Source organism: Hyperolius riggenbachi, chromosome 10 (assembly GCF_040937935.1).
Source record: "Hyperolius riggenbachi isolate aHypRig1 chromosome 10, aHypRig1.pri, whole genome shotgun sequence".
NCBI lineage: Eukaryota > Metazoa > Chordata > Amphibia > Anura > Hyperoliidae > Hyperolius > Hyperolius riggenbachi.
The window spans coordinates 226,237,345-226,263,079 of NC_090655.1; the positions used below are offsets into that span (position 1 = coordinate 226,237,345).

Below are 25,735 nucleotides of genomic sequence, written 5' to 3' on the forward strand. Positions count from 1 at the left end.
AGATATGGGAAACAACTCCACAGAGTGGACCCGACTCAGCAACGGTGCAGCAGAGGGGCATCAGCTTGCACTTCTTGGGCCTCTCCCTTCCCGTCCTCATCACTGATCACCGCCCATTGTCCGGGACACTGGTCTGGTAACTATGCTGGTGTAACACTTTTTCCTCCATAGTGCCGCCATGTATGCCCTATTTTTAGAGATTATAATTGCTTCTAATTATGTTCAATAGCATCTTAGTATTCATGGAGTACATATTATAGGTGTGTCAGTTCACTATTGAGCACTTTATCATCCTTTTTTCACCTTGCTGGCATAGTTTATTTATACCACACTCAGTGCAGGACCCGGGTCCATTGTAACGGGGGATAACTCCTGTATGCATGTGGTTGATCAGAAGGATTCATTTAGTTACAATGGAATATTCTTGTTTGGCTACCTCCACTTTCTGTGTAGTAGGTATGTTATGCAAACATTGTTTTTTAATGATGGTTTTACATTTTGTATTGACTATTAATATATATATAAAGTATTGGATTTGAATTGTAACATATGCAGTTCAACCTTTATTCAGGGTTTCTCTCCTTGTTGTTCGATTGTATGCTTTTCATTCCCTGGGTTTGCATGCCACACCATGCATGTGCTAGACTAAACTTTTGGTTTCTTCTTACTTCTTATACATCGGGGGGGGGGGGGGGGGGGGGGGGAGGGGTGGACAGCATTTACCAGTGCACTTTTAACAGTGCATAGGTGCGGAATGAAGCTTTACAACCACAAATGTAAGCCATTTCCCACAATGATTCGATCTCCCAAGATAAATGAATAGATTGTGACCAGGAGGCTGCCGAAACCGGTGACAGAATAACATGCAAGTACCAATTTTCCTTCTACAATTTCAGGTCTGGTTGAACCCCAGTTGCGTACAAGTTGTGTTAAATTTTCATGCAAACCAGAATTGTTAGTATCTCGCTGACCGTCTCTAGCCTGTAGGGTGCCCCTCACTGTGGATTTCTAAGTCAACATTATATAATATACATAATTCCCAACTAAGTGGACCTAGAGGGGGAATAGTAATTAACGCTATTTCTCTCATATGCTGGCAGTGTGAACTCTCTGGTGTTTAAGAAACAATGGGTTTGTTTTGAATGATTTCCCACACTCAGAGCAAGGATAGGGTCTCTCTCCAGTGTGGACTTTCTGGTGATAAACAAGTCCGGATTTTGATGTGAATGGTTTCCCACACTCAGAGCAATGATAAGGCCACTCACCAGTGTGAATTACTAGGTGTACCCCTAGCTGAGATGCTGTCTTAAATGTTTTCCCACACTCAGAACAAGGGTAGGGCCTCTCACTGGTGTGAATGTTAAGGTGTGCACTAAGCTGCTGTGCCGTTTTGAACAGTTTTCCACATTCTAAACAGGGATAAGGTCTCTCGCCTGTATGAACTCTCTGATGTTTAACAAGTTCAGCCTTTGATCGGAATGATTTCTCACACTCAGAACATGCATAGGGCCTCTCGCCGGTGTGAACTTTCCGATGCCTGACAAATCCTGACTTTGCTCTGAATGATTTCCCACACTCAGAACAATTATAAGGCTTCTCATCGGTGTGAACTTTGTGGTGCATAACAAGGTTTGTCTTGGCAATGAATGATTTCCCACATTCAGAACAAGCATAGGGCCTCTCGCCGGTATGAACTCTTTGGTGAACAACAAGTTCAGCCTTTGCTTTGTAGGATTTCCCACATTCAGAACAAGAATAGGGGCTTTCAGTGGTGTGAATCCTCCGATGATAAGCAAGTCCCGAGTCTGACTTAAATGTTCTTCCACATTCGGCACAAGCATAGAGACTCCCACCAATGTGGATGCTCTGGTGTTTAACAAGTACTGATTTTGTTTTGAATGATTTCTCACAGTCAGAACAAGGATAGGGCCTCTCACCAGTGTGAACTCTCTGGTGCTCCACAAGGTTTGCATTCCAGCTGAAACATTTCCCACACTCAGAACATGATAATAGTGGTTTGGGTGAATGTGTCCTTAGATGTGCACCAAGTGCTGCTCTAGATTTGCAACATTTGCTGCATTCAGGACATGGAAATGTCTGATTGTCTCTGTATGTAGCATGACATAGCGTTTCACAAGAAGATGCCTTCAGATTGGCTGGATCTCTCGCTGCATCCGGCAGCTGCATGTTTGAAGTGACAGCTTGTGCTTCTTCACAGGACTTCTCATCAGTAGAGAGAGACATCCCTACATCTGCACTGTAGCCTCCGCAATAGGATAGTCCAGTACTAGGCCTTCCTCTATGAGAACATTGTGTGATGCCATTACCTTCTGCAGTATCATGTGGATGTCCCTCTGAGATGTTCCTTATATCCTGTCCCCTTGCTGGAGACAAAATGTAACTGTTAAAAATGTTACCATTTCACGTTCTGCAATTATTATTATTATTATTTATATAGCGCCAACATATTCCGCAGCTGCAATCTATGTACAGTACTCATAATCTATGTTGTGTACTGTCACTACCAGGCAGGATCACATAGTAGGTATAATGACATACTGAGGAATGGAGATGTACCTTTCATATGGTGTACAGTATCTCCTCCTCATTAGTTGGTGCTATGATGTCATACTGAGGAATGGAGATGGGCCTCTCATATGGTGTACAGTATCTCCTACTCATTAGTTGGTGCTATGATGTTATACTGAGGAATGGAGATGGACATTCCATATGGTGTACAGGGTCTCCTCCTCATTTGTTGGCACTATGATGTTATACTGAGGAATGGAGATGGCCTTTCATATGGTGTACAGTATCTCCTCCTCATTTGTTGGTACTATGATGCTATACTGAGGAATGGAGATGAGCCTTTCATATGGTGTACAGTATCTCCTCCTCATTTGTTGGTACTATGATGCTATACTGAGGAATGGAGATGAGCCTTTCATATGGTGTACAGTATCTCCTCCTCATTTGTTGGCACTATGATGTTATACTGAGGAATGGAGATGGGCCTTTCATATGGTGTACATCTCTTCCTCATTTGTTGGTACTATGATGTTATACTGAGGAATGGAGATGGGCCTTTCATATGGTGTACAGTATCTCATCCTCATTTGTTGGTACTATGATGTTATACTGAGGAATGGAGATGGGCCTTTCATATGGTGTACAGCATCTCCTCCTCATTTGTTTGTACTATGATGTTATACTGAGGAATGGAGATGGGCCTTTCATATGGTGTACAGTATCTCCTCCTCATTTGTTGGTGCTATGATGTTATACTGAGGAATGGAGATGGACCTTTCATATGGTGTACAGTATCTCCTCCTCATTTGTTGGTGCTATGATGTTATACTGAGGAATGGAGATGGGCCTTTCATATGGTGTACAGTATCCCCTCCTCATTTGTTGGTACTATGATGTTATACTGAGGAATGGAGATGGGCCTTTCATATGGTGTACATCTCTTCCTCATTTGTTGGTACTATGATGTTATACTGAGGAATGGAGATGGGCCTTTTCATATGGTGTACAGTATCTCCTCCTCATTTGTTGGTACTATGATGTTATGCTGAGGAACGGAGATGGGCCTTACATATGGTGTACAGTCTATCCCTCTCATTTGTTGGCACTATGATGTTATACTGAGGAATGGAGATGGGCCTTTCATATGGTGTACAGTATCTCCCCCTCATTTGTTGGTGCTATGATGTTGTACTGAGGAATGGAGATGGGCCTTTCCTATGGTGTACAGTATCCCCCTCCTCATTAGTTGTTACTATGATGTTATACTGAGGAATTGAGATGGGCCTTTCATATGGTGTACAGTATCTCCTCCTCATTTGTTGGTACTATGATGTTATACTGAGGAATGGAGATGGGCCTTTCATATGGTGTACAGTATCTCCTCATTTGTTGGTACTATAATGTTATACTGAGGAATGGAGATGGGCCTTACATATAGTGTACAGTATCTCCTCCTCATTTGTTGGCACTATGATGTTATACTGAGGAATGGAGATGGGCCTTTCATATGGGGTACAGTATCTCCTCCTCATTTGTTGGTACTGTGATGTTATACTGAGGAATTGAGATGGGCCTTTCATATGGTGTACAGTATCTCCTCCTCATTTGTTGGTACTATGATGTTATACTGAGGAATGGAGATGGGCCTTTCATATGGTGTACAGTATCTCCTCCTCATTTGTTGGTGCTATGATGTTATACTGAGGAATGGAGATGGGCCTTTCATATGGTGTACAGTATCTCCTCATTTGTTGGTACTATAATGTTATACTGAGGAATGGAGATGGGCCTTACATATAGTGTACAGTATCTCCTCCTCATTTGTTGGCACTATGATGTTATACTGAGGAATGGAGATGGGCCTTTCATATGGGGTACAGTATCTCCTCCTCATTTGTTGGTACTATGATGTTATACTGAGGAATGGAGATGGGCCTTTCATATGGTGTACAGTATCTCCTCCTCATTTGTTGGCACTATGATGTTATACTGAGGAATGGAGATGGGCCTTTCATATGGGGTACAGTATCTCCTCCTCATTTGTTGGGAACATAATGTTATACTGAGGAATGGAGATGGGCCTTTCATATGGGGTACAGTATCTCCTCCTCATTTGTTGGGAACATAATGTTATACTGAGGAATGGAGATGGGCCTTTCATATGGGGTACAGTATCTCCTCCTCATTTGTTGGGAACATAATGTTATACTGAGGAATGGAGATGGACCTTTCATATGGTGTACAGTATCTCCTCCTCATTTGTTGGGAACATAATGTTATACTGACATCCAAGCCTGATCATACCTCATTGTTCTCCATACCTCAGTGCTCTCAATTTCTCATACCTTATTGTACCATGGAGTCCAATGTCCATAGAGCTGTTTCCTCTGGCAGCTTCATGTCTTACAAACACAGAGGCAACATGAAAAAGTGAACTATTTATGATTTTACCATTTATTACTCACCATTTTTTCTAGCTGGAAATTTTTCCTCTTTTCTTGTCTTCAGTATTTTACCCTCCTCCATAGACTGCTGATCAACTCTCACATATGTCTCATCCTCTGTATGCACTGTAGACTGCTTCATATACATCTCTTCTTCTTTAATTATCTCAATTATTTTACCCTCCTCTCTAGACTGCTGATCACTCTTCACGTATGTCTCTTCTTTTTCCTCTTTAATTATCCCCATCGTTTCACCCTTCTCTGTAGACCACAGATCACTCTTCATATACATCCCTTCTTCTTTAATTGTCCTTATCATGCCCCCCTCCTCCATCGACTGCTTATCACTCCTCACATACGTCTTATCTTCTTTAATTTTCCTCCTCATTTCATCCTCTATACACTGTGGATCATTCCTCACACACATTTCCTCATCTTCTTCAAATGTCTTTATCATTTCACCCTCCTCTTTAAACTGCTGATCACCTTTAACATATGTTTCGTTTTGTTCCTCTTTAATTGTCCTCATCATGTCCTCCTCCTCCTCCATAGACTGCTGATCACCCCTCTCATACGCATTTTCTGCTTCCTCTTTAATTGTCCTAATCATGTTGCTCTTCTCCATATACTGCTGATCATCCCTCACATACTTCTCTTCTTCCTCCTCTTTAATTGTCCTAATCATGTTGCTCTTCTCCATAGACTGCTGATCATCCCTCACATACTTCACTTCTTCCTCCTCTTTAATTGTCCTCACCATGTTGCTCTTCTCTGTAGACTTCTCATCACTCCTCATTTCCACAGCTTCTTCTTTTCTAACAATAATTTGTTCTCCACCTTAATTTCACAGAATAATAGAAAATGTGTGCATTAGCATGGCAGCACTAGGGATAGTCAATGAGGTCAAAATTCCTAGTTGATTCAAATGTGTATGCTAATACTATGCAAATCTAGGCACCTTGAAACCAGACCAATCAAATGATTGGTCTTTAAGTCAATATGAAAAAATTTGGATGAAATTAGCATAAATAGGAGGAGCTTCACACCCCTCTGGAATAGCCTTTTAAACTATATCTGTCACTCTCCTTTAGTATAATGTGCCTTCTTAAATCAGAAGGCATTTTTGATAATTCAACTTTAAAGGGAACCTAAAGTAAATACAAAAAAGCCAGTTTAACTTACCTGGGGGGTGCAGCCGTCCTGTGCCCACGTTGTGAATCTGCGATCTTCCTGACACCCGCAGCGCCCCTCTTTCTTGTGGATGGGTGGCCCCAGTCCACGCGCCTCCTGATAGCGGTCCTGTGGACAGGAGCGCTCTGCGTTTGCGCAGTACGAGAAAATGTCTACTGCGCATGCAGCGGGAGCACAATTGAGGATGAGCACGGCCAGGGCTGTGCAGGCGCAGAGGCCATCAACATGCTGAGTTGCCCAAACTGAAACAGGTGCGCTTCGGGGGACTTGAGGATCGCTCAGTGATGGCGCAGGCAAATTAAACTGGCTTTTTTTTCAATAACTATAGGTTACCTTTAAAGGACAACTGAAGTTTGAAGAACATGGAGGCTGCCATATTTACTTCCTTTTAAACAATAGCAGTTGCCTGGCTGCCCTGCAGATCCATTTAGCTCAGTACTGTCTGAATAACACCAGAAAAAAGCATGCAGCTAATCTTGTCAGATCTGACAATAATGTCAGAAGCACCTCATCTGCTGCATGCTTGTTCAGGGTCTGTGGCTAAAAGTAAAAGAGGCAGAGGATCAGCAGGGCTGCCAGGCAACTGGTATTGTTTCAAAGGAAATGAATATGGCAGCCTCCATATCCCTCCCACTGCAGTGGTTTCCCATGATGCATCACTCCTAAATATGCAAATCATCTCTTAATGCCACTGAAGCCAGGCTCACATCCAGAACTGCTGGTGTATAGTGAGCCAACTGCCTATACATTTTTACAGAGCCACATCAACCCAACATGCTTTGTGGTCCTTATAATTTAATGGCAGGGACTGATACAACTCTATGGGATGTGGCTTAGATTAGTACTACAGAATACCCAGATAGCTCATGGTCACCCGGAACCACCAGGAAAGTATACGAGACTAAAAGAGAGCAAAAAAGCTCATTATAACAGAGGGTATTTGCAATAATTCAGCTTTAAGTGAGCCACTATAAGCTTTCTGGGTATTCTTGAGTCTACAACCTTTGAAATTGCTCCCTCAAGCCTACACTGTCACTTAGGTCATTCCCCTTCAACCTCTGGCCCAAGTAGTACTCCTTACTACCATAGACGGCATAGTGGTTAGCGCTCTTGCCTTGCTGCACTGGGTCACTGGTTTGAACCTCAGCCATGGCACTATCTGCACAAAGTTAGTATGTTCTTTCTGAGTAGGTATGGGTTTCCTCTGGGCACTCCAGTTTCCTCCCACATCCCAAAACTATACAGATAAGTTAATTGGCTTCCATCTAAAAATTGGCCCTAGACTACAATACATACATAGACATATGACTAAGGTAGGTAGGTAGGGATTAGATTGTGAGCCCCTTTTGAAGGACAGTTATTTATTTATTTATTGTACTTATAAAGCGCCAATATATTACGCAGCGCTTGTTAAAAGACAAGACCATATATTCTGTACAGCGCTGCGGAAGATGTCGGCGCTATATAAATAATAATAATTACGGTATTACTTAAAAACACACTTCCCCTAGGCATACACATTATATATTACCTCACCTCTTGTTTCCTGCCTATTCTTTTGAAAGCTTGCAAGGGCAGGGCTCTCTCACCCTTTTGTATTTTAGAAATTTGCCATGCGTTTTTTTTTTTTTTAATCATGTTATAATTCTACCAATTCTGTATTATGTACCAGTGTTTGTATTATTCTTATGAACCGGTTTGTTTCTTACTCTGTTCAGCGCCACGGAATACATTGGTGCTTTAAAAATCATCTATAATCACATTTTTTGCAACTCAGAATTGTTTGCAGCTTATTGGTCACCCCAATTAGGTATTTAAACTCTTCCTGATACCAAATCTGGACTCCCAGTTGCTACACACTTTCGGTCCAACGGACACAGCATGGATGATCATCGAGTCACTGCCCTGAAGGGCGGCTTCAAAACGTCAAATGACCGATTAATAGCAGAAACAAAATTTATAAATTGTTTCAAAGCTGTGCAGAAGGGTTTGAATAAGGACAACAACTTTCTATATTGGTATGAGATTGATGATATATGAACTGTCTCAGCCACCCTAGCTGAACTTGTGAACTAAGAATTTACGATACCTCTGGGTCAATCCTAATACCAGGTCTGTGAGCAATAAAGTAAACAAGGATCCTTATCTTACCCCATTTAGATGGTCTGTTTGTATTAAGGCATCTTAATGATGTATTTATGCTTGAAAAAAATATCTGTTTTCCCTTTTGATGTTGCATGTATATAAGCTGTCTGTACCACCAGCTTGCAAACTAACAGGATGTAAACCTGACGAAGGCTGCAAGGCCGAAAGCTTGTTTATTCTTATTCATTTGTAGTTAGCCAATAAATGGTATCATCCTGATTTAAAACTTCTTGCTTATTCAGTAAAAAATGATCTGCCAGAGAACAGTTTACAAGACCATAAATGTTGCTGTATACTACATAAATACATATATTTATACAGAGATCAGATCTAAAAGAGGTATTTCTAAGGTGGAAAATGTGGATTTCGTCTCAAAAGAGGTAAAGTAGGTTGCTGTTATTACAACATTGGAGGAAGGAAAGTGGCCAAGTGCATACAAGTCGGTGTTGATGCCATGGTATTTTATTATAATATGTATGTATTTAGCAGCAGCTGCTACAGTGAGGTGACACTAAGGGGTTACTGCGTGTACAAAAATGATATCTTATTACCTAATACCTCCTGTGCTGCCAGTCCCAGCAATGTCTCCTCCACTTATTCCCACTTCACCTCTATATAACTTCCCATATGTACGTTCGACCCTTTCCAGACTCTGCCTTCTACTTGATATAAGTAATATCGCCATCTTGTGGTGAATAGCGGAACTGCATCCATTATAACTGCACCCTGCATTGTCCACCAGTTATATTTTATTTATTTAAATAGTTATATAGGGGGTACAAACAGAGGTGGGGACATAGAAGAATGAACCTACAGTCCCTATCTTGTTGACCGGGCATTATCTGTACATTAAATAAACCAGAAAAATCTCAATAGTGAAGTGAATGAAGCTAGATGAACTTTTGACCTTTATAAAAAACCTTTAATATCTCAAAAACGATAACAGATAGAACAGTGATTTTTGCAGCACAAATGAGCACAAACCCAGCACTAACCAACGACATCACTTTCGTGTCTGTACGCTGTTGTAGGGGGGCTGGGTGAACTTTTGACCTTTATAAAAAACCTTTAATATCTCAAAAACGATAACAGATAGAACAGTGATTTTTGCAGCACAAATGAGCACAAACCCAGCACTAACCAACGACATCACTTTCGTGTCTGTACGCTGTTGTAGGGGGGCTGGGTGAACTTTTGACCTTTATAAAAAACCTTTAATATCTCAAAAACGATAACAGATAGAACGGTGATTTTTGCAGCACAAATTAGCACAAACCCAGCACTAACCAACGACACCACTTTTGTGTCCGTGCGCCTTTGTAGGGGGCTGGGTGATGTCATCGTTTGGAAAAAGATAATTGCTATTATCTTTAAAACAAAAGCAGCACAAATGTTTATTTTTGCGGCACAAAGAGGGTACAAACGTAGCACTAACCAAACATGCTAGAACTTTTATTTGTGCTGATTGTAGGGGGGCCAACGTCACATAGCCCCAAATAACTATGTAACTATGAATAAGTATTCATGGCTGCGCAATATGTTGGCACTTTATAAATACAATAAATAAATAAATACAATAAATACGTTGTGTAACATCAAAGGAAAAATTACACAAGGCAATGTAATGATGGCTGCAGTTCTCTTATTGTCCACTAGATGGTAATCTCAATTATACTACATGGAAGACACAGATGGGAAGCCATAGAGTTGGAGGAACAGGAAGTAGAGAGGCAACGACGTTCCTGGGACTCGCAGCAGAGCAGGTAATGCCGTAGTAATATAATGTTTTGGTTTGCCACATTGCCATCACCAGCAGCTGCTGGGACACGTATATAAAGGCTATACTAATATATTATAGTGTATGTATTATCACATATGTATAGAGTTCCTTTACACAAACTGCAGCACATGTGTGTGTTATGTACATCGCACCAGGGCGGCCTTCAGAAGTTTCTCGGCCCCATACTGGGCAATCCTACGCCCCCCCCCCCCCCACTACACTCTGCCTTCACACCAATATTTTGCTATAATTAAATCTGCACCTATTCTCACACTGAAGCCTCTCTCTTCCCATGTCTTAGTCACCCCCCTGCCAATTCCTCTCTCCCTGATGCCTAAGCTTAACCACCCTCCGCTGCTGACTAACCCTAGTGGCCAGCAGATAGCGATAGCTAGATAGCAGTGGCCAGCAGATAGCGATAGCTAGATTGCAGTGGCCAGCAGGTAGCGAGAGCTAGATTGCAGTGGCCAGCAGGTAGCGAGAGCTAGATTGCCGTGGCCAGCAGGTAGCGAGAGCTAGATTGCAGTGGCCAGCAGGTAGCGAGAGCTAGATTGCAGTGGCCAGCAGGTAGCGAGAGCTAGATTGCAGTGGCCAGCAGGTAGCGAGAGCTAGATTGCAGTGGCCAGCAGGTAGCGAGAGCTAGATTGCAGTGGCCAGCAGGTAGCGAGAGCTAGATTGCAGTGGCCAGCAGGTAGCGAGAGCTAGATTGCAGTGGCCAGCAGGTAGCGAGAGCTAGATTGCAGTGGCCAGCAGGTAGCGAGAGCTAGATTGCAGTGGCCAGCAGGTAGCGAGAGCTAGATTGCAGTGGCCAGCAGGTAGCGAGAGCTAGATTGCAGTGGCCAGCAGGTAGCGAGAGCTAGATTGCAGTGGCCAGCAGGTAGCGAGAGCTAGATTGCAGTGGCCAGCAGGTAGCGAGAGCTAGATTGCAGTGGCCAGCAGGTAGCGAGAGCTAGATTGCAGTGGCCAGCAGGTAGCGAGAGCTAGATTGCAGTGGCCAGCAGAAAGGGATAGCTAGATTGCCGTGGTCAGCAGGTCGGGATAGCTAGATTGCCGTGGCCAGCAGGTAGGGATAGCTAGATTGCAGTGGCCAGCAGGTAGCGAGAGCTAGATTGCAGTGGTCAACAGGCAGCGATAGCTAGATTGCAGTGGCCAGCGGGTAGGGATAGCTAGATTGCAGTGGCCAGCAGGTAGGGATAGCTAGATTGCCATGGCCAGCAGGTAGCGATAGCTAGATTGCAGCGGCCAGCAGGTAGCGATAGCTAGATTGCAGCGGCCAGCAGGTAGCGAGAGCTAGATTGCAGCGGCCAGCAGGTAGCGAGAGCTAGATTGCAGCGGCCAGCAGGTAGCGAGAGCTAGATTGCAGCGGCCAGCAGGTAGCGAGAGCTAGATTGCAGTGGCCAGCAGGTAGGGATAGCTAGATTGCCGTGGTCAGCAGGTAGCGAGAGCTAGATTGCAGAAATCAGCAGGCAGAGGTAGCTAGATTGCAGCGACCAGCAGGCAGCGGTAGCTAGATTGCAGTGGCCAGCAGGCAGCGGTAGCTAGATTGCAGCGGCCAGCAGGCAGCGGTAGCTAGATTGCAGCGGCCAGCAGGCAGCGGTAGCTAGATTGCAGTGGTCAGCAGGCAGCGGTAGCTAGATTGCAGTGGCCTGCAGTTAGCGATAGCTAGATTGCAGTGGCCAGCAGTTAGCGATAGCTAGATTGCAGTGGCCAGCAGTTAGCGATAGCTAGATTGCAGTGGCCAGCAGTTAGCGATAGCTAGATTGCAGTGGCCAGCAGTAAGCGATAGCTAGATTGCAGTGGCCAGCAGTTAGCGATAGCTAGATTGCAGTGGCCAGGAGTTAGCGATAGCTAGATTGCAGTGGCCAGCAGTTAGCGATAGCTAGATTGCAGTGGCCAGCAGTTAGCGATAGCTAGATTGCAGTGGCCAGCAGTTAGCGATAGCTAGATTGCAGTGGCCAGCAGTTAGCGATAGCTAGATTGCAGTGGCCAGCAGGTATCGATAGCTAGATTACAGTAGCCAGCAGGTAGCGATAGCTAGATTGCCGTGGCCAGCAGGTAGCGGTAGCTAGATTGCAATGGCCAGCAGGTAGCGGTAGCTAGATTGCAGTGGCCAGCAGGTAGCGAGAGCTAGATTGCAGTGGCCAGCAGGTAGCGAGAGCTAGATTGCAGTGGCCAGCAGGTAGCGAGAACTAGATTGCAGTGGCCAGCAGGTAGCGAGAACTAGATTGCAGTGGCCAGCAGGTAGCGAGAGCTAGATTGCCGTGGCCAGCAGGTAGATATAGCTAGATTGCCGTGGCCAGCAGGTCGGGATAGCTAGATTGCCGTGGCCAGCAGGTAGCGAGAGCTAGATTGCCGTGGCCAGCAGGTAGCGAGAGCTAGATTGCAGTGGCCAGCAGGTAGCGAGAGCTAGATTGCAGTGGCCAGCAGGTAGCGAGAGCTAGATTGCAGTGGCCAGCAGGTAGCGAGAGCTAGATTGCAGTGGCCAGCAGGTAGCGAGAGCTAGATTGCAGTGGCCAGCAGGTAGCGAGAGCTAGATTGCAGTGGCCAGCAGGTAGCGAGAGCTAGATTGCAGTGGCCAGCAGGTAGCGAGAGCTAGATTGCAGTGGCCAGCAGGTAGCGAGAGCTAGATTGCAGTGGCCAGCAGGTAGCGGGAGCTAGATTGCAGTGGCCAGCAGGTAGCGAGAGCTAGATTGCAGTGGCCAGCAGGTAGCGAGAGCTAGACTGCAGTGGCCAGCAGGTAGCGAGAGCTAGATTGCAGTGGCCAGCAGGTAGCGAGAGCTAGATTGCAGTGGCCAGCAGGTAGCGAGAGCTAGATTGCAGTGGCCAGCAGGTAGCGAGAGCTAGATTGCAGTGGCCAGCAGGTAGCGAGAGCTAGATTGCAGTGGCCAGCAGGTAGCGAGAGCTAGATTGCAGTGGCCAGCAGGTAGCGAGAGCTAGATTGCACTGGCCAGCAGGTAGCGAGAGCTAGACTGCAGTGGCCAGCAGGTAGCGAGAGCTAGATTGCAGTGGCCAGCAGGTAGCGAGAGCTAGATTGCAGTGGCCAGCAGGTAGCGAGAGCTAGATTGCAGTGGCCAGCAGGTAGCGAGAGCTAGATTGCAGTGGCCAGCAGGTAGCGAGAGCTAGATTGCAGTGGCCAGCAGGTAGCGAGAGCTAGATTGCAGTGGCCAGCAGGTCGGGATAGCTAGATTGCCGTGGCCAGCAGGTCGGGATAACTAGATTGCCGTGGCCAGCAGGTCGGGATAACTAGATTGCCGTGGCCAGCAGGTCGGGATAGCTAGATTGCCGTGGCCAGCAGGTCGGGATAGCTAGATTGCCGTGGCCAGCAGGTAGGGAAAGCTAGATTGCCGTGACCAGCAGGTAGGGATAGCTAGATTGCAGTGGCCAGCAGGTAGGGATAGCTAGATTGCAGTGGCCAGCAGGTAGGGATAGCTAGATTGCCGTGGCCAGCAGGTAGGGATAGCTAGATTGCCGTGGCCAGCAGGTCGGGATAGCTAGATTGCCGTGGCCAGCAGGTCGGGATAGCTAGATTGCCGTGGCCAGCAGGTCAGGATAGCTAGATTGCCGTGGCCAGCAGGTAGGGATAGCTAGATTGCCGTGGCCAGCAGGTCAGGATAGCTAGATTGCCGTGGCCAGCAGGTAGGGATAGCTAGATTGCAGTGGCCAGCAGGTAGGGATAGCTAGATTGCAGTGGCCAGCAGATAGGGATAGCTAGATTGCAGTGGCCAGCAGATAGGGATAGCTAGATTGCAGTGGCCAGCAGGTAGGGATAGCTAGATTGCCGTGGCCAGCAGGTAGGGATAGCTAGATTGCCGTGGCCAGCAGGTGGGGATAGCTAGATTGCAGTGGCCAGCAGGTGGGGATAGCTAGATTGCAGTGGCCAGCAGGTAGGGATAGCTAGATTGCAGTGGCCAGCAGGTAGGGATAGCTAGATTGCAGTGGCCAGCAGGTAGCGATAGCTAGATTGCCGTGGCCAGCAGATAGGGATAGCTAGATTGCCGTGGCCAGCAGGTAGGGATAGCTAGATTGCCGTGGCCAGCAGGTAGCGATAGCTAGATTGCCGTGGCCAGCAGATAGGGATAGCTATATTGCCGTGGCCAGCAGGTAGGGATAGCTAGATTGCAGTGGTCGGCAGGTAGCGAGAGCTAGAATGCAGTGGCCAGCAGGTAGCGAGAGCTACCGTCTTTCCCCGAATATAAGACACTGTCTTATATTCTTTTTGGGGAGATAATTAGTGCTAGGGCTTATTTTCGGGGGTGGGAGGGGCTAGACGCTCTAGGTATGGGAAGGCTCTTACCGTACCTCCCTTGTGGCTGCGTCCCCCTCCATTCCTAGTCATTCCTCCGGTGGCGGCGGCATTGTAATTAATCTGTTAGGGCGCCCTTTGACCCTCACGCAGTACGCTAGGTCGGGCTCTGCGCTGGCGCTCTCTACCCTGTCATTATGTGCGCCCGGCTGATGCGTCCCAGACGCACATTGAATCACATTGAATCGCCTCCGGCGATCAAGCCTGTCCGGAAATCCCGTTCTGAACGGGATTTCCATTAGGGCTTCCCCTGTCGCCATGGGATGACGTCACTGACGTCGTGACGTCAAAGGGAGTCCCGATCCACCCTTCAACTCTGCCTGGCACTGATTGGCCAGGCAGCGCATGGAGTCTGGGGGAGGGGGGGCAGCACGGCGAATCGGCGCGGAGCGGCGGCGGCGGCGATCGGGCAGTACACGCAGCTAGCAAAGTGCTAGCTGCGTGTACCAAAAAAAAATTATGCAAATCGGCCAAGCAGGGCCTGAGAAATCCTCCTGCGCGGCATAGCCCAAGCTTACCGCCAGGAAGGTTAAAGGGAACCTAAACTGAGAAGGATATGGATTTTTCCTTTTAAAATAATAACAGTTGCCGGACTCACCTGCTGATCCTGTGTTTTTGGGACCAGTTAGCTACAGTGGGTTGCAAAAGTATTCGGCCCCCTTGAAGTTTTCCACATTTTGTCATATTACTGCCACAAACATGAATCAAATTTATTGGAATTCCACATGAAAGACCAACACAAAGTGGTGTACACATGAGAAGTGGAAAGAATATCATACATGATTCCAAACATTTTTTACAAATAACTGCAAAGTGGTGTGTGCATAATTATTCGGCCCCCTTTTATCTGAGTGCAGTCAATTGCCTATAGACATTGCCTGGTGAGTGCTAATGACTGAATAGAGTGCACCTGTGTGTAATCTAATGTCAGTACAAATACAACTGCTCTGTGAGGGCCTCAGTGGTTGTCTAAGAGAATATTGGAGCAATAACACCATGAAGTCCAAAGAACACACAAGACAGGTCAGGGATCAAGTTATTGAGAAATTTAAAGCAGGCTTAGGCTATAAAAAGATTTCCAAAGCCTTGAACATCCCATGGAGCACTGTTCAAGCGATCATTCAGAAATGGAAGGAGTATGGCACAACTGTAACCCTACCAAGACAAGGCTGTCCACCTAAACTCACAGGCATAACAAGGAGAGCGCTGATCAGAAATGCAGTCAAGAAGCCCATGGTGACTCTGGATGAGCTGCAGAGATCTACAGCTCAGGTGGGAGACTCTGTCCATAGGACAACTATTAGTCATGCACTGTACAAAGTTGGCCTTTATGGAAGAGTGGCAAGGAGAAAGGCATTGTTAACAGAAAGCATAAGAAGTCCCGTTTGCAGTTTGCCACAAGCCATGGTGGTGACACAGCAACCATGTGGAAGAAGGTGCTCTGGTCAGATGAGACCAAAATGGAACTTTTTGGCCAAAATGCATAACGCTATGTGTGGCGGAAAACTAACACTGCACATCACTCTGAACACACCATCCCCCCTGTCAAATATGGTGGTGGCAGCATCATGCTCGGGGGGTGCATCTCTTCAGCAGGGGCAGGGAAGCTGGTCAGAGTTAATGGGAAGATGGATGGAGCCAAATACAGGGCAAACTTGGAAGAAAACCTCTTGGAGACTGCAAAAGACTTGAGACTGGGGCGGAGGTTCACCTTCCAGCAGGACAATGACCCTAAACATAAAGCCAGGGTAACAATGGAATGGTTTAAAACAAAACATATCTATTTGTTAGAATGGCCCAGTCAAAGTCCAGATCTAAATCCAATCGAGAATCTGTGACAAGATCTGAAAACTGCTGTTCACAAACGCTGTCCATCTAATCTGACTGAGCTGGAGCTGTTTTGCAAAGAAGAATGGGCAAGGATTTCAGTCTCTAGATGTGTAAAGCTGGTAGAGACATACCCTAAAAGACTGGCAGCTGTAATTGCAGCAAAAGGTGGTTCTACAAAGTATTGACTCAGGGGGCCGAATAATTACGCACACCTCACTTTGCAGTTATTGATTTTTAAAAAATGGAATGATGTATGATTTTCGATCCACTTCTCACGTGTACACCACTATGTATTGATCTTTCACATGGAATTCCAATAAAATCGATGCATGTTTTTGGCAGTAATGTGACAAAATGTGGAAAACTTCAAGGGGGCAGAATACTTTTGCAACCCACTGTATATAGTCTGTAGAATTTTCTAGTGGTGTCGTTGGCCCTTTTTTTTTTTTTTAACTGATGGGGCCCGAGGGTGAGGCTCTTTTTTTTTTTTCAGGCCCTAGAACCACTGGGGCCCCTTCCTCCAGTCATGCCAGTGACGCCCTGTAGGCGGCCCTGCATCACACTCCTATGAACTGATCATGAATCTTGACTTATATACAAATATTAGGTCCCACAGGCACTGACATTTTGGGGGAAGCTGTAGGGAAACTTTTCAGGGCCTCATCTGATTCAGGAACTGCTGATCAGGTAATAGACGGCTACTTAATCCAAAATTACAAATACTTTGAAATCCAAATTTGCTCCTATTAGTTGATTGTTTGCTAATATTAGTTGATTGTTTACTAAGAACATTGAACTGCTCATACTGGAAAGTGAACCTGTCCTGACAGGAGGGGATATATCTTCTCTGTTAAGGCCGTATACACGGTAGATGGATGTCATCTGATGGATGTTTTGTTGTAATTAGGGATGATCAATGATATGCAAATACTTCTGAGTTCATGCAAATGTATGTAAAATTTGTATGCATAAATATGCAGCTTGAAAATCGATCAATCAAGTTAAACCTGGGTGACACTTGATTGGTCCATTTTCAAGCTGCTTATATTTGCATAAAAATGTGCATATTCTCAGAAGTATTTTCATATCATTGATTATCCATAGTTGTAATGGAGGAGGGGGGCTTGGATGACGGAATGGCTCAGATGTGACATCACGCAATGGGCGGGGGGGGGGGAGGTGGGGCGAGTAGGGAGAGCAAAGCCATCGGCCATCACTCAGATCTGGCAAGTTTAGCTGCATGCTTGCTTCAGGTATTAGTCAGACACTACTGCAACCAAATAGATCAGCAGGGCTGCCAGGCAACTGGTAGTGTTTAACCACATAAGTCTATCTGGACGTCCAGATAGAGGTTCTTCAAGTCTAACTAGACGCATACCTAGTCCAGTGTTAGGCCTCTTTTCCACGGGCAGTTGATAGGCAGTGAAATGCCTATCAAACTCTCGCAACTGCTTGCTGCTGCCTAATAACTGCTCACTGCTGCCTTACAACTGCTTGCTGAGCACACAGTTCAACTGCCAATGGAAATGAGGCTTTACTGCAGTGGGTGCACGCCCACTTGCCACTCGTAACCATCTGCATTTATGTGTGGGTGATTGCAAGCCAATCGCAGTGCCTGGAAGGAATGGACATGACCCCGATCAGGGGCCATGTCCATTCATAATAATGAAATTAACTTGTACCAGAGACAAAGCACCCTCATGTATTTTACCATTACTTAACCAGAATTCAGTCGGCTTCTCTGCATCTCAAACGTCTTGCATGCGGCCTATGGGATGCGTTGCAAGACTCCCTACCGCGTACTTCCTCCTTCATGCCGGAAGCCACGATAATATTGAGGCCTGAAGGATGGTGGGCAGCCAGCAAGGTAGATTTGGAGGAGTAAGGCCTGGGTCAAGACAGAAGATTCAGTGCCTTTGCTACTTGCACCGGCAGCATATGAACAATGCCACCGCAAATCTGTTCAACTGCTTTGGGTGCATGCATGGCGCCCTTGGTCATGTGGCACTTATGGCATGAGCCATGCCTGCACTCCTGCAGATGCGCCACTGGTTTCATCACTGCTTTTCCTCAGAATTGATAAAGTTTTCTATTTGAAAGATGGATTGACTTACATCATTACTAGATGTATGTCCAATTTAAATGGTATGTTTAAATCTGGTTGCAATATATTAACATTCTCAGTCGAAAACTAATCAAACGGTGGCCACAGAAGATTCAATAAAACGATCCGATATTACGTCAAATTAATAAAAATGATCGAATTTCACCGACGATTTTTTTTTTAAATTCAAGCAAGAAATCCAGAATCAGAATTTAATTTTTTTTTTCAATCTAAGTTGATTGGGAGTGGTGGATTTTTCTGATGATTTTTAATGAAAATTGAATGGTGTGTGGTAGATTGATAGTTTATTAATATATATACAACCAAGGCATTTACTCAGTTTTCAATTTTATTTTTTTTTCATAAAAAATTAAACACGTTTGTGGTAAATCGGTCATGTTTTTCGAATGCTACCATCAATCAGAATAATTTATTGTGGTTCTTGAATTGAAAATATATTTAAAAAAATGTATGGTGTGTGGCCACCTTTAGAGGGATTGTGTATCACATGTGTTGCAATTAGGCTACATGGATAGCTTGATATTAACACTTACTGGAAGTGAGTAGCATTATAGGGAAGATTTTATTTTATATTTCTATTAATTTGAATACTGGCAGTCCCCGGTTAACGAACGAGATAGAGACTGTAGGTTCCTTGTTAACCAGAATACGTTTTTAAAGAGGAACTGTCGCGAAAATCATATGCAAAACACAAGACATATACAAATAAGAAGTACATTTCTCCCAGAGCCCTAAATTACTTTTCTCCTATCTTGCTGTCATTTACTATAAGAAGTAGAAATCTGTCATTGGACTAGCACAAACAATCCAAATAGGAGTACAGGTAATAACTACAAACTATGTCCCAATAGGGGACCTGACCTATATGTACAAAGATAGTGACGTAGGTAGGTCACTTTGTCGGTCAGCTGGGTATATAGTGGTGTACACCAGTGATCAACAGGTTTCTAGATAAATATGTATACACATATGGGGAGGGACCCAGCACATATTAGCCATTATAGGTCGGTCTCACCTTTGTCATGATAGATAGATAGATAGATAGATAGATAGATAGATAGATACTGTAGATAGATAGATACTGTAGATAGATAGATATACTGTAGATAGATAGATATACTGTAGATAGATAGATATACTGTAGATAGATAGATAGATATACTGTAGATAGATAGATAGATAGATATACTGTAGATAGATAGATAGATAGATAGATAGATAGATAGATAGATAGATAGATAGATAGATACTGTAGATAGATTGATAGATCTAAAAAGCACACCGCTAGTGTAATGAGAGGTCTTTGCTGAACCCCCCCAGGCAGCTGAAAATCAGTCAACAAGTACTGGGGTGTAGCTGTTCACATCACAGCAGGGTACTAATGCAAGTGCAGGCATCTGGCATTTAACCCCTTGTCGTTTTTTTTTTTTTTTGTTTAAATTCATGTAGCTAGCTACATGTTAGCCGCTGACAAGCAGCATCCCCCTACGTACTTTGATCGCCGCTGGCGATCTTTGCAAGCAGGAAATCCCGTTCAGAACGGGATTTCCTGCTCGGCTTCCCCCGTCGCCATGGCGACGGGGCGGGATGACGTCACCGACGTCATGGACGTCAGAGGGAATTCCGATCCACCCCTCAGCGCTGCCTGGCACTGATTGGCCAGGCTGCGCAAGGGGTCTGAAGGGGAGGGTAGCGGCGAATCGGCGGCGAGGGCGATCGAGATATGCACGCAGCTAGCAAAGTGCTAGCTGTGTGCAATGAAAAAAAAAATTTTTAAAATTTTCCTCCTACGCAGGTTACCCCGAGCTGAGCTCGGGATAACCGGCAAGGAGGTTAAGAGTATGGTTAGTGTATCTGCAGTGAATCATACAAGATTCCCATCACTCCTACATACTCCTACATACTCCTACATAGTAGCAATTGGCCATAACATGCCTTCACAGAAGGTATAAAGCTGAGGTAGCTATTGGGTGATATATTTACAATAATTACAGTGCAGGTGTCATTCAACTAGGTCTAGTTTCACTCTATAAAAAGAGCTTTGTCAAGAAATAGGACACACAGTGTACAAATCATAAAAATAAATCCCCCCCCACCAAGAAATCCCCCAGCAAAATAGCCCAAGACATGCACAGCGATTTTGGACTAGCCCATTTTCTCATAGGTTTTCAGGGATTTTTTTATTTTTAAAAGCACTTAGTGAATGGCAGTTGCTCCATCCAACTGCCCAAAAAAAAGTGTATGGTGAGCAGGGAGGTTGTCCAGCATATTTGTATAAATCTTTTTCAGGGAATGTCTTTATAAAGAATAAAGGCCGTGCTAAGAATCCCCTATGGAAAAATGGACTAGGAGAGAAGTGATTTATGGCTCATTTTACTCTGGGAGGAATGTATTTCTTATTTGTATGTGTTTTGTTTTAAGATTTTCGCAACAGTTCCTCTTTAAGTCTGAAAGCTGTTCCGTCTCTGTCCTCTTTGCCTCCAGTGTCCCCCCCTCTGAGCCTCTCTGTCTCCCTTTGTGCCTGTTTGTCCCATTCAGTGCCTTTGTTCCCCCTAAGTGCCTGCTTGTTGCCCCTGTGCTAGTATGCACCACCATCCCCCACCTGAGCTAGTTTGTCCCCCCCGTGTCTGTTTGTCCCCCCATCTGTGTCTCTGTTTGTCCTCCACCCTCTCTTTCTTTGTTTGTCCCCGCTGTCCCTCAGTTTGTCTCCCCATCTCTGCCTATGTTTGCCTCCCCATCTGTGTGTTTCTCACCCTTGCCTTTGTTTGCCACCCCTGTGCCTCTCTGTCCCCACTGTGCCTCTGTTTGTCCCCCCCATACATATTTGTCCCCCTGTCCCTCATTTTTCCCTCCCTGGACTCACCTGTCAGACCCAGTCTAGCAATGTCCATCTAGCCACTCTGCCTCTTGCTCCCTCTAGTGTACTGTACTGTTTTCTGTATGTCATGTGACATACAGGAAGCATTCCTTGCACGAAAGTCGGTAGGTGGTGCAGAGAGGATGGACAGCATTGGACTTGGTTCGGAGGTAAGTCCAGCGGGGGAACTCGGGGCAAGTTTGAATTTGGTCCTTCAAACTTCACCCCACGTGGAAAAGATGTCATCGCTATATGATCGGGCCATTTGTAACGGCCAGATGTTCTAAAGTTGTGTGTTCGTAAGTTGGGGACTACCTGTATTTATTTACTATTCATTTCCTTTTTTTTTTTTTCTAGTTTCATTGATTCATCTAAGATGCCGAGATGTATAATAAAGGGATGTCCTAATGAAACAGGACAACCCTCGTCTCAAAAAGGAATTATGTTACATGGTTTTCCTAGATACCCCGAAGTCATTCGTCGATGGCTACAGACTACTGGTCAAACTTTCACGGATCTGGATGGCGTTGTGGATAAAATTATGAAAGGAAAAGCCATTGATCTTTTTAGAATTTGTTCAACACACTTTACCACTGAAAGTTATGAATATAAAGGTCCCAAAAAAATATTAAAGAAGGATGCAAACCCAACTATTTTCACCAATAATCCAGACAATATTATTATAGATGAGGCATGGGTACTTTCAAGTGGAAAAAAAAGACCGAAACCTACCCATACATGTAAAAAATGTACTCATTCGAAGACAGAATGTACCCCCAAGACTTTTGCAGATGCTGGGACACAGACTGAAATGGAAGAATTGGTCAATCACTCACTACACCGTGGTTCAACACACACAAGTTTTGCTAAACAACCTTATCCCCTAAACTTTTTTACACCTTTAAAGGACATCTCAAGCATGACACAAGGTGCACGATGTTTGGGTACGGCCATTCCAGAAAGTCCTATAATTACATTCCCTGCTATCGGTGCAATCAAAACAGAGATGGATATTCAGTTACAAACAGTGGATGACGTTCGTTGTACTGACAAAAGGTCTCGAAAAAAAAGAAAACATGCGGACTATGTTTTTTTTGATACACGCACCAGCACATTTTCAAAGCCTTCATCAAGTGAGGAGGAATTTGATCCTGGAGACATCACTGATACGGACTCAGAAAAGTGTTCATTCACTGAAACGGTGGAGGAAATGGCACCAGGATCCTCAGATCCCGAACATGATCCTTTACCAAAGTATAGCAAAATGCGCAAATTTTTGGTCTTTGAGTCATGCCTAGATGAATTGCTTTTAAAAGTGAAATGTCAAAAATCCCACATTTGTCAAAAAAAAGTAATTCAAATCAACAAGCAATTGCAGGGCTCTGCTATTGTGGTGCGTGGTGTATGCGAGGACGGCCATCGTTTTAAGATTTTTGATTCACAGCCAAAAATTAAACAACATTTTGCAGGAAATATATTATTGGCTGCAGCGATAGTTTGTTCTGGGTCGAATTTTAAAAAAATTGCCCATTTATTTGATGTTTTAGGTTTAAAACATATCACTGACTACACATTTAATCGTTACCAAAGAACATTTATTTTCCCAGCAATTCACAAGGCATGGGAAAAGGAAAAACAGACTATTCTACAGGAAATTACTGAACGACCACTAGTAATCGGCGGAGACGGACAGCGCGACAGTCCAGGACATAATGCCAAATATTGTGTGTACACCTTAAAGGACCTTTTGTCAAACAAAATCATTGACTTTGAAATGGTACAAATATCTCAATGCAGTTCATCTGCCGCTATGGAGAAGGTTGGATTTCAGAAGTGCATGACGCGGGCTGTTGAAAACAAATTAAAGATTGTGCACTTTGCTACTGACCGTCATGTTGGCATTAGAAAAAGAATGCGGGAGGACTTTCCAAATATCAACCATCAGTTTGATGTCTGGCATTTTGCTAAAAGTATTGCCGAAAAGCTACATGAGGCAAGCAAGAAAAAAGCCTACGAACCTTTGAGAGACTGGGTGACTAAAATCCAGAACCATTTCTGGTGGTGTGTAACAAGTTGCCAGAACGACGAGGAGAGATTGCGAAAAAGCTGGTTGGGAGTGATGCATCACGTGATCAACGAACATGAATGGGTAGAGGATGGAATAATACAGAGATGTGCTCATTCTCCACTGACAGATGATGTTGTTGAAAACACGAATTGGCTGCATGTTGGTACACCTGTGTATGAAAAACTGAACAGTATTGTCGATAACAAGGACATTCTTGCCGATTTGAAACATCTGACTTGGTCCTGTCGTACAGGACCATTAGAGGTATTTAACAGCAATGTTCTTAAAAACAGAACCAAAAGGAACCATTTCGGAATTGACAGTATGCATGCCCGAACCATACTTGCTGTCCTGGCAAACAACTTCAATGTTAACAGAAAGCAAGCCATTGTGAAAAAAAAAGCTCGTGTCTGTGGAGATCTTGGGTCAAAACGAGTCAAGTTTGTAGCACCTAAAGGAAGCAAAGACTGGTTTGCAAGACAAGTGTACGAAGAACGCAAATTTGACTATCTTCATGACATCTTAATTGAAATACTAAAACTTTGTGAAGGAACAGTCACTTCATCTTTGGTCTCCAAGTCTACAGATTATCCATCTAACATTTCCAAACGACCAAGACCAGATAAGGCTGAAATATTGAGCAAGAATGTAGATACATTTTTAGGCATAGACATTACAGGCCACTACCTGGAGTGCCACCTTTGAATAAGCCCTGCACCTGAACTAAGTTCACCCTGCGGAACTAAGATGCCTCCTTAACAAAGCAACGTCCCCACTGGTGTTTGTACTTCCTTCTCTCTTCTTGTGCCACCTTCAGTCCACCTCTGCCCCTCTGGTTGTCCCTCTGTTCTCCTGTGCCTCCTTGTGTCTCCTTGTGCCACCTTCAGCCCCCCTGTGCCACCTCTGCACTATGTGCACCCAGAGATTGATTTAAAGTGGATCCGAGGTGAACTTTTACTCATTGCATAATTGTGTTCCTTTGATATAGTTTACAGGGCATTCCTCAAGCCAAATACTTTTTTGTTTTTGTTTTCATACTCTAATTCCCTATAAACTAAATAAACCATGCCCACAGGTTTTCAGAGAGCCTTGACAGTAGCAAGGGCTCATGGGAGCTCAGTCTGGGCAGGAGGAGGAGGAGGTGTTACTAGCCATTAATTTTAGAGGCAGAGGGGAGAAGGGAGGAGGGGGGATTAGGTTTTTTTCACAGGTTTAGTGATCAAGATACAGATAAGCCTGCCTCTGTGTAATGTTTACAAGCAACATGGCTGCTGTCATAGTATCACAGGAAGAAATAATCATTTTCTATTAAAGCTGTTTGCGGATAGATTTGCTGTGTAAACTATCTAAACTTTAGATAAGATATATAGACAAGTTACTTGTTATAGTTACTTTTTCATCTCGGATCCGCTTTAAGTGAAATGGTGCCATAGGCAAACAACAACTTTTTTTGTCAAGATTTATTGGGGTAGCATAAACCAGGCCCCTAGAATCTCTCCAGGCTCTAGGCACCTGCCTAACTTGTCTGGTGAGTGATCCAGTTCTGTGTGCATCCTTCTGTGTCGCCTCCTTCTGCCCCACTTTGTGCTTCCCTCTGTCCCCCTCTCTCCTGCGCTACCCCAGCAGTCCAGTGTGTAAAGGTAGAGTATAGTGCAGCAGAGCTGAGCTCTAACCTCCCCATCATCCACCATGCAACCTAGGCAGGTGCTTGGAGCCTAGCGGTTGACAAGGGACCCACCTGTCACCTTCTTTGACCCTTTTTCACTTCAGCTTACCAAAGTCACCACAAAAGGTACCCCGAATCTACTACCTTGCCTAGGGCCCCATGACATCTCAATCCATCTCTGGGTGACAGCACAGCTTCGGCTGTACTATACTCTGCATTTACACACTGATCTGGGCTAGTGCAGGTGGGGGGGGGGGGGGGGGGGTGCAACGAAATACAACAGGATCGGCGGGTTGTTTGTATCTCAGGGACTCCATGTATTATGCATCAACCCTATATGGCACATGGGCACATGGTTTATATTCTCTATTGTGTAGGGGGGATCTTTCACTTTTTTTTGGGAATTGGGGGAATCGGGCACAGGACTTCTTGCCTGGAGTGGCAAAAAAAAAAAAAAAAGCGTAAAAACGCCCCAGTTTAAATGGTTTCTAAAAATGTTCAAATTTATGTGAATTTTATTATCGGAAAATAAATATTTATAATTATTAGTATACATATTTCTGTTCAAAGTGTTTTGCTATTATTTTATATAATTGATTATTGTACTTGGGGAAGGAGTACTGAATGTTATTTTATCAATACATATTTTTAGGTCATTTTGCTTACTTTTTATTTTTGAAATGTCATAATAGTGATTTACAGCATATTAAAATTGGATACCGCCACTGTTCAGTACATGAACAATTGGACGCAGTTGGTAGTTGTTCTTTTTGTGTCACTTTTTGCTTCAATTGACC

General features: G+C 44.5%; 2 protein-coding genes across 2 annotated transcripts in view; one reads left to right on the forward strand and one right to left on the reverse strand.

Moving 5' to 3' along the window:
• Positions 1-694: 694 nt before the first annotated feature.
• On the reverse strand, positions 695-8,934 carry LOC137534650 (zinc finger protein 3-like). The gene is made up of 3 exons (XM_068256257.1): positions 8,861-8,934; positions 4,995-5,810; positions 695-2,384 (listed from the first exon to the last, which is right to left on the reverse strand). Exons 2-3 carry the CDS (start codon positions 5,767-5,769, stop codon positions 1,087-1,089), a joined length of 2,073 nt encoding a protein of 690 aa, XP_068112358.1. The 5' UTR covers positions 5,770-5,810; positions 8,861-8,934; the 3' UTR covers positions 695-1,086.
• A 1,118-nt stretch (positions 8,935-10,052) lies between these two features.
• The window catches only part of LOC137534660 (gastrula zinc finger protein XlCGF53.1-like), a 48,055-nt gene continuing 32,372 nt past the window's right edge, over positions 10,053-25,735 (forward strand). The window contains exon 1 of the mRNA XM_068256273.1: positions 10,053-10,072. The gene's annotated coding sequence lies outside the window, so the exon portion shown is untranslated. The remainder of the gene's footprint in view (positions 10,073-25,735) is intronic.